Source organism: Anabas testudineus, chromosome 14 (genome assembly GCF_900324465.2).
Source record: "Anabas testudineus chromosome 14, fAnaTes1.2, whole genome shotgun sequence".
Lineage (NCBI taxonomy): Eukaryota > Metazoa > Chordata > Actinopteri > Anabantiformes > Anabantidae > Anabas > Anabas testudineus.
The window spans coordinates 15,555,306-15,564,207 of record NC_046623.1 but is presented as its reverse complement, the minus strand read 5'-3'; the positions used below and the strand labels follow the sequence as shown (position 1 = coordinate 15,564,207).

The following is an 8,902-nucleotide window of genomic DNA, read 5'->3' as shown; positions in this document are numbered from 1 at the left end:
ACTATATTCTTTGCGGTAGAAGTTTTAATTATCAATATAGATTTCTTTACTTTTCCTCTACCCTACTAAGTCAATGCAAGAGACACAGGATTAATACAATAAAGCAAACTAACAATAACATTATTAGCCGAGACTGTGTAGTCCGTTCAGAAAACCTGTTTTAAGAGCAGACAGTTATTATTCCCTCACATTCTGTTCTCCTTAGCGTTTCGATACAAGTCTAATAAATACAAGACAATTTGCTTAACATTTACTTCCCTATAATATACATCAATAGTCATCATACACACAATATTTCTACCTGCACTCTAACTTTATAAAAAGGATACTGGAGGTGAACTGGAGTCAACATGTACTTAGAATGGGTTGCTTGTAGTCCTGTATTTTCCATAATGGAAAATCAACAGGGATCCTTACATAATCTCAATGAGGATACTTCATGGACTAATCTGGCACCTGGAAACCACGTTACTAGAGCAGAAACTGCATTTCCATGTCTTTCTATCAGTGAAAGACGCATGATGTCTATGCAGTTTTGAGCTCCACCCTGTGTCCATCTACATACATAGGCCAACTCATCATATTACACGCAGTATACCCTCAGTATTGTGTATACTGTATTCACTACACTCATTCAGTACTCTAGTGTTCATCTGTGAACTGTCTACTGCTGAGGGCATGAAACTCAGTGGAAAAAGGTCTTGTTAGCTAGGAGTGAGGTCCATACCTTCAATTACTTCTGATTTTTTTTTTTTTTGTAGCCAAGTGATTGAATTATATACAGGTTTGGATTGTTCTCAAATTATTTGTTTATTTGAAAAGCATAGGTTGATGTTTTTGGAAGAAAATGGAATAAAATGTCATCTGATGCTAAACGCTACTCAGTTACTGGGTGCCTTCTCCACAAACACTTTAAAAACTAATGATACAAGAGTCACTAACACGATTGAATCAGTTCTGAGAGTGAAGCTTGTGTCTTCAAATATCCACACAGAGAAGCTAAAGTTTAGTTGAAATTCATTTATTGATAATTAAACATTTCAAAGGACATAGGACAAAATGTAATTTGAAACAAAATGATAATATTTGTGTTCACTGTCATTCATACAAGTTGAATGTGGCTTCAAAAATTGCTGTTTTAGGGGGCGAGGGGGAGTTGAGCGTTGAACCAGCAACCGATCCAGGTTATTCAGCTCTGAAATGGAGGGCCTGCCAATGTGCTCTTGAGCAAGGCACTTAACCCCAAAGTGGCCCCAGGGGTGCATGTACAAAGATTAAAACAATGCATTCTACCTAGATGTCCCATGTCCAGCTGGCCTGTGATTGCCTGTTACTCTTCATCAACAGACTGTTAGATACAGGATGTACCAACAACAAAGTGCCTGCTCGAGAAAGGGCCGGGATTTAGACTACGAGACAGTATACGTGTCCTCAGAAGTGTGTGTGTGGGCTGTATGTTGGGAGGAGGAATGTATGAGAAGAGTTGTGCCTGGAGAAAATGTAGGGATATGATCAGAAAAATCAAAAGCGGGGGGGAAAAAAGCTCATCTCCCACAAGAAAGGATGAGAGATCCGTTCCCAAAAATCCTGAAATATTGCCAAATATAAATTCCTGAAGACAGGCAAGAAATAGGAAATATGGACAAAGGTGTATTTGCATGCATGTATGAGTGAGTGTATACGCATGTTTCGGGGGAGGGGCAGAAGTGTGTGGTCTGAGTGTTTACCTTAGTGGGGGGACACCCCATCGTCCACAGCAGTTTCAGGCCTAAGGCTGCTGTTTTCCCCATCCCACGCTACAGCCGCGTGTGGCGTACGTCCAGGGCAAGGGCTCAGTTTGGCTCCCTCCCACTCTAGCTGCAATAATCAGCAAGAGGAAGAAGGTGGCTGGAGCAGCAACAACAACAAGGCATGCAACTAACAGTTCACATGGAGAAGGTGGAATAATGTGGAAATGTAGAGAGGCTATGTGTCTCTGAAACCTAACACAGCCCTACCAATTCTGGTGGCAGGTAAGTAATAAAAAAATTAACTAGTGTGGTACAATCACGAACGAAACAACTACTGTAAGTAATAAAAGATACAGGTGGAATCAAGTGTGCTTTAGTATAATTTGCACGTGTAGTCTGCTTTACATAAAAATGCAAAGAAGCCAGTAAAAATACTTCTTGATACAACTGTGGAGTGGAACAGTTTTCAAAATGTGATATGAATGAGAGAAAACCAGCGATCATAGCCATGTGTTAGAAATAACTGGTGAGATCAGAAGAGGGAAAAGGAAAAAGTCATCAGCCGTTTTTACTGCTGCTCAGGAAAATCTGCAGCCTTACTTAGTCCACAAGAACCTTCATTGTTACCAGCAGCACCAAGACGGTCAAATTATGTCCACTCAGGCAATGACTTTATGCTATGCACACTGCAATTCAACCAAAACGTACTTGTACCTGTTCTAATGATTGCCAACTGATAGATCAGTCTATTCTGCAATTTTCACAATCTGCACTTCAAATCGTAAGCAATGCCTGATATTCCCGTGCGCTTATGTCGCTTACATGCTGCAATGTCTGAACCCCATTCACTACATGCTAAAAGCATGACTGCCATCATTTTCAGCCATTTTTTAAACAGACTGATACAACTCAACTGTCCTACTTCATCATCTCTACCTTCACCACCGGTTTCCAATTTGACTAGAAGCATGACAGCAAGAAACTGGAAAAAAAACTACCAAAAAAAAAAAGAAACTAATGATAAACCGTGTCAAAAATCAACTGGAAACTTATGTACATATAATGTTCAGATTCAACATCATTTGGCTTTTATAAATTCAAACAAGTACTTGCATAAACACAATTCCTCTTTTTCAGTTAATATAAAAATATCAAAAACCTGGCTTCAACCGAGTATTAAAATTAGATAACGATATGAAGGTAATTACCTAGCGTTTCATACAGGATGCTCTGATACCAATTCAAAATATAACTAATAAAAACAAAGTATTCCCTCCTCATGTTTTTCACACTAACCTTTGACAAAACTTCTTTTCGTGTTTGTTTTACCCTTAAATTCTGTTGAATTTGAAACACACATTAAACCTGGTCTAAGTGAGAAGAAATGAGCAGCAAGCAGCAAACCACTGCAAGGGACCGTCCAAGTCATGCACATGTCAATACACTTCCGTTTATCTGCTGCTCTACATTATAACCCTGTCACAGTCATGTCAAAGTTCACACTTGACTATCCCTCCTAACTGTGAAACTTCACATAAGGATAATATCAGTCAAAAGCTAAGCAAATGATCCCAATTAATGGATTGCTTTTGGGAACTAGCTATGTCATCTGGTCACCATTAACACCCTCAAACAACAGGTAGGCTCCAGAAAACTTTCCATAACAACAGGCCGAATACAGAAAATTACAATAATCGAGAGTTGACTGAACTGTAAAAATAATCTCATGAGCCTATAATTTGTGATTTCTGCCACATCAAAGGGTTTCAATGAACCAAAACAGAGTGACAAACAAATGATCCCTCACCACTTTCAGTGTGAGATGCTTTATTAGCATTAAACCTGTCAGCTCTCTGAAACCAGCCTGAAACATAAGACAATCTGGTCGATTAGCAAACATTCTTAATCGTTAACAAGTGAAGGCTCTTTAGTGAAGGCAACAAAATCTGCCTGGTGCACCGCTCAAGTGTCTGCAGCTCAATGTCTGGACAAACTGATGGGCTGGTACCAAAGGGGTAATTTCACTGAGTTCAAACAAAGGCTGGTTACATACTCCACAAAAGTTATTGGCATGTCAACACAAGTGTGTGTACCACACACTTAGCCATCATGAAGGACAATGTGTCCACCGTTCATCACTGCAAAAAATGCTCTCGACAAGAAGAAAGCAAGTGTTTGAATCCTATTAATGGGCCAAGATTCACCTGTTTAAATAGATAAAAGCTAACTGACTGGTATTAAATTCTTGAGCAGTACTTTTATTTTGTGGGTTCTTAAAAAATGGTGACAAAGTTCAAACAGTTTACAAATTTTGCTATGCAACATTGCTAAGAGAGATCCAGTTCCAGTTAAGTTGTATGTAGAGTATATAAGAAGCCTCGTCCAGCCACAAACAAAAAGCTTCTCTTATGAAATCCTACGCCTCGGGGTCTAACTTTGTCCCAAGAAATGTTTAAGCTTCTTTAACATTCAACACCAGCTGTGCGTGTAAAACCTCTAACAGAAAACTGAACGATTCACAATATTCCAATTGTAGCTGTCCCACTTGTTAACTCAAATCACACCCTTAACTCAGACAGACAAGCCAGTTAGAGACTAGGATAGCTATGATGTAGAAAAGATGAGCTGCTTTTAAAGCACATTCTAGTTACAACCTCGCTCCCTGTCTGATCTTCCTCATTAAACTGTCCCTTACGTAAATACACATGCGCACACACACACACATCTGCAGTGTGGAAGGAGTGTGTAGGGATGAGACTATCGATAAGGGGGTTCTGGCGTGTGATAAGGGTAATCATTGCGCTGGGGCATGGGTTGCCCGTGTGCGGGTGTCTGCTCATACGGTGTGGATGTGGAGTAGCTTCCAGCTGCTGTGTATGCTCCTGATGAGTCATATGCTTCGTAGCCCGCAGATACGTCATAGCCTGTCGAGTTGTCGTAGCTTCCTGACGAGGCATCGTAGTTCCCAGATGAAGTGTCATAACTCCCCGATGAGGCATCATAATTTGCTGAGGTGTCATATGTTCCTGGTGCCGCGTAAGCTCCGGATGCCGCATACGTTGGAGGGGCTGAGTACGTCCCTGGCGGTGCGGTTGCTGTGTTGGAGGACTGTGCCTGTGTAGTTGCCGGTGGAGGCGGAGGGGGTGGTGGTGGTGGAGGAGGATTGGTGTAGGCATACTGGAGGTACTGATACTGTTGCTGGTACTGTTGATACTGTTGGTATTGATGCATTTGCTGGTAGTACTCTGTGTAAGACCTGTAGGTTGAGGGATAAGAGGGAAGTGGAGCAAAGTAAAAGAAAGAAGAGTAAAACCAAAGTAAAGTTTTTATGAAAATCATGTCGTTAAAAAGGATGATTTTTTAATGTTTTACTTAAACACTGGGTAAACTCTATGGGATACTTTTATATGTAATATTATGAACAAGTGGCCTCTACCCTTTATATCGAACATATAATGTGTACCTAGCAACAGGATCTGACCCTTCAGAAGCTGTGGTGGCAGTTGTGGAATCTTCGGGTCCTCCAGGTGGTGTTGGCAGCAAGGCGCGTCGTTTAGGTCTTATCTGGGCGAAAGAACCTGGAACAGGATCTGGGAGTAGAGGAGCTCGATTTCCTCTAATTGGGCTACGGTCCCGCTCATTTTCTGAAGCTGCAGCCTTTCTTCCAGCCTGCTGCTCTGCCAGAACCTTGTCAGCAAATATTTGTAACAGATACAATATTGTTAGCTACCCCAAAATGTACATAGAGAAGGACATTACATATTTTTACTCAAATAAATTATAGAAGACCTTCTGTCCCTCCTGGAAAAACTTGGCTCTTGCTGCCTCAAAAAGCGTTGTTGGATCTGGTGCAGTCTGTGGATCTACTTCTTCTGCAGCAGCAACTGTAGTGTGAGTGGCAATATCTTGGTACACCTGGTCAGCAACAGTTCCATACACCTGGCTGGCAAGAGCGCCGTATATCAACCCATCTGCACCTTTAGCACTCGTAATGCCCTTAAGAGCAGCGTAGGTGGGATCAAAGGATGTGGTGTTGTAGAATGAATTATGGACACTTTGTTGAACCTACGGAAATATGAGAAGACCAACAATTAAAAATTTGAATAGATTTTAAGTTGAAATCATGATCATTAACAAAAATCTGTAATAGTTAATAGATTCATGATAATTTTCCCACCAAGTCTCCAGAGTCTGGAATCTAACATGACAGTAGACACATTGCTAGATAATGAACTTACTTGTATAGGTAGTCCTGCGGCAGCTGCAGCAGCAGCTGCAAGCACGGCTGCTTGACTCTGGTGATGCTCTAGTGATGGAGGTGGACGGGGAAGAAGACCCTCTCTGCCACCTGCAAAGAGAAGAGAGCAGAAAACAAGATCAGAACACTGATGCCAGCCGTTTCTAGCATTCAGTCACATGCTGAACACAAAATGGATTCTTCATATCTACCGGTTGCTGCTGGGTTGTTTGAATTTCCAGCTGTTACAATCTGGTTGATCAAAGGTTGGGCCTTTGACAGCTCTACGGCTAACTGACGACCCTTGAACATGGTCCCACTGAGTGCTTCAATAGCTGCCATGGCATCCTCCTTCCTCTCCATATGCACAAACGCATACCCAACATTTGAGCATAACCTGGCTGTGGAGGACACAGAACAGGGAGTTCAGTGTAAGTATGTGATGGATTCCAAATTAAGAGGTTTAGTTTTATTAATATCTACAATGTAAGCAATAAAACTTTAAACACCTCACTGTCTAAATAAAAATAATGCAATTAGTGTTACCTTAAGCTACATTTAAGCAGCATGGCTTTTTTTTTGGATTCAGACTACAAACTTAAAGCCGACACACATAAACCCCTACATACATATTTGCTTTGTACCTTCTGTATTGGTTAGAGGCTTCCTAACTCACCTTTGACTTTATCACAATCTAAAACACGTCCAAACGTTGAGAACAGCCCGTGTAAATCATCTGCTGAACATGTTGCACTGAGGTTTCCAACAAACACTTTAGTGGAGTTGGGTGGGCGTGCACGTGACTCCTCAACCACCAAGGGCCTCCCTCTGTACTCTTTGCCATCAAGATGTCGTATGGCTCTGTGAGGGTAATAACAAGAATAATATCTTTATCATCATTATCATCATTTTATAACTTGAAACCAAGTCTCTCCAGGTTATTAATTCACAGTAGAGTTATTTTTACACAACAAAGCATCTTCTGAAATCTCAATGTTTATATACTGCTGAACTATGCTTAACAGTAAATGTCACCACTATTATGAATGCTTAGATCTATATACTACTTCTCCAATTGTATTAAACAGAAGTCTATAGCTTTTTGTTAGTGTTAAAGACACTGCTCAACACTAACATTTTTGACATGTCTCTCACATCTCAGTAGCATCTTTGAAGTAGTAACAAACCTGCTGAACAATGTTTATAGTAACTGTGTATAGGGTTTCAGAGACATTAAGCAGGAAATAGCTTGGAAAGCTTTTACATTGCAAGAGCTTAAATTAGTATTATTACAGCTACACTGGAAAGTTCCACAATTACATGTTTGTACCTTGAAACACAAAGACATTTACACTGATGCACCTCTCTGTCATTGACTTTGCAGTGAACACTTCCATTTTCATGTACCTATAGACAGTGCACCGTGTGTCTTAGCATTCCTATTAATTAATTGAATTACAGACTTTATTCAGAATAAATAAACTTCAATATTATCTTACAGGTGTAAATACACTTGATAATAGAACCAAAAAGTTGAAGACATGCGACAGGTCAGACTGATTTTTACCTTCATAACTGTATCCGGATGAGTAAAAAGAGTAAATACTAGTTGTTTTAAAAGATGCTTTGTGTATGAAATTTTCATTTACCCATTTAACTTTCTTCCTGAAATGCATATAATATTTGCACAGCATGTCCACTCATTGAAAAGCACAGTTACCTGTCTGCAGCCCCCTCTCCCTTCAGTGTCACGAAGGCATACTGTCTGAGCAAGGAACAGGTGTTTATCTCTCCATATGGAGCAAAGAGCTTGTTCAGCTCGTCGTGAGTCGCATCTATAGGAAGGTTCCCAACAAACAACTTCACGTTTTCACTGCTCATTTCTGTATCAACCAGGTACCTGAAAAACAGTCAACAGGAGGCATCGGTTAACGCACAGCTATGTCCAACGTTAGCTAACCGTTTAATGCTGGTGCATCTGAATGAAGATTATCCATTTAACATCAAGTAACTTATTACATTTGGTGCGATGTTACAGGTGTGACATTACTTTGAATTTGAGTTAAAGCACTGTCAGCTGCGCGGAAGAGCAGCTGGTTGTTGACATTAGCTAACGCCAGTGAGGCATTGTTAGATAGCCAGCTAAGCTAAAGCCGCTAGCCAACTTTCGCGGCAAACATTATTAAATTGAGGCTAAAATCGATCTGCGAACATGCTGGGCTACTTATTATCAAAACATTCACGATAACAGAAAACCGTATTTTATTAAGATGCAGCAAGCTGGTGTTAAGCTCAACCACACGACAAACAGTGAACATCGCTAGCTAAAACTACCGACGGCGCTGGCCATCTTGTTACACGCCAACGTTTACCGCTTAGGCTAACGTTAGCTACGCTAGCTAGCCTAGCTAACGTAATGGTTTTATAATGGCGGAAAACATTTACTTAAGCTAGTTCAGTAACTTTGGCACCAGTAACGATAGAGTACATTTACTAACCCCATCACAGTTTCAGATTTATACAGAAAATGTGAAAAACATGAATTATGGCAGCACAGTGCTCAGACTTCTTACCCAACGCGGTCCTGGAGCTGCTGCATTTCAAACCTCACATCCGGCTCCGGTTTCTTTAGCAGCCGTGGAGGCGCAGCTTCAACAAGTTTGTTCCAGATAGTTCATGACAATAAAGCTCCCAAAATCACAAAATGTATACCTGCAGTAGGATAACTCATGCATACTTAGCATAGTGTTACTATGATGTCCTCTAGTTGGACATAGTCTTACTTTATTTAGAAAACGGTGACTGGTTAACTTAGCTTGCTAATAGTTAACTATTTGGAAAAGGATTATTATTCTACTTTAATTAAACTTTCTACAATGAGTAACCACCCATTATATTTTCAACGTGGAAGCTTAGCGTCAGCCCACAGACTAAA

General features: G+C 40.5%; 1 protein-coding gene across 2 annotated transcripts; it reads right to left on the bottom strand.

Moving 5' to 3' along the window:
- Positions 1-1,005: 1,005 nt before the first annotated feature.
- On the bottom strand, positions 1,006-8,854 carry rbm14a (RNA binding motif protein 14a). Of its 2 annotated transcripts, XM_026371153.1 has the most exons (9): positions 8,541-8,854; positions 7,688-7,867; positions 6,644-6,828; positions 6,180-6,368; positions 5,969-6,078; positions 5,520-5,795; positions 5,194-5,417; positions 4,573-4,986; positions 1,006-1,857 (listed from the first exon to the last, which is right to left on the bottom strand). In XM_026371153.1, exons 1-9 carry the CDS (start codon positions 8,564-8,566, stop codon positions 1,854-1,856), a joined length of 1,608 nt encoding a protein of 535 aa, XP_026226938.1. In that variant the 5' UTR covers positions 8,567-8,854; the 3' UTR covers positions 1,006-1,853. The 2 variants fall into 2 exon arrangements, with proteins under 2 accessions (XP_026226938.1, XP_026226937.1); XM_026371152.1 differs by lacking the exon at positions 1,006-1,857 and having other exon boundaries at positions 4,302-4,986; positions 8,541-8,853.
- Between the last annotated feature and the right edge of the window lie 48 nt (positions 8,855-8,902).

Bases quoted from the DNA above. Each gene is read 5' to 3' on its own strand.
- rbm14a (XM_026371152.1), bottom strand. From the start codon at position 8,566: ATGCAGCAGCTCCAGGACCGCGTTGG. The intron at 7,868-8,540 runs GTAAGAAGTCTG...ACTGTTTTTCAG, and splicing joins CAGCTCCAGGACCGCGTTGG to GTACCTGGTTGATACAGAAA. The intron at 4,987-5,193 runs GTACACATTATA...CTCAACCTACAG, and splicing joins GGGTCAGATCCTGTTGCTAG to GTCTTACACAGAGTACTACC.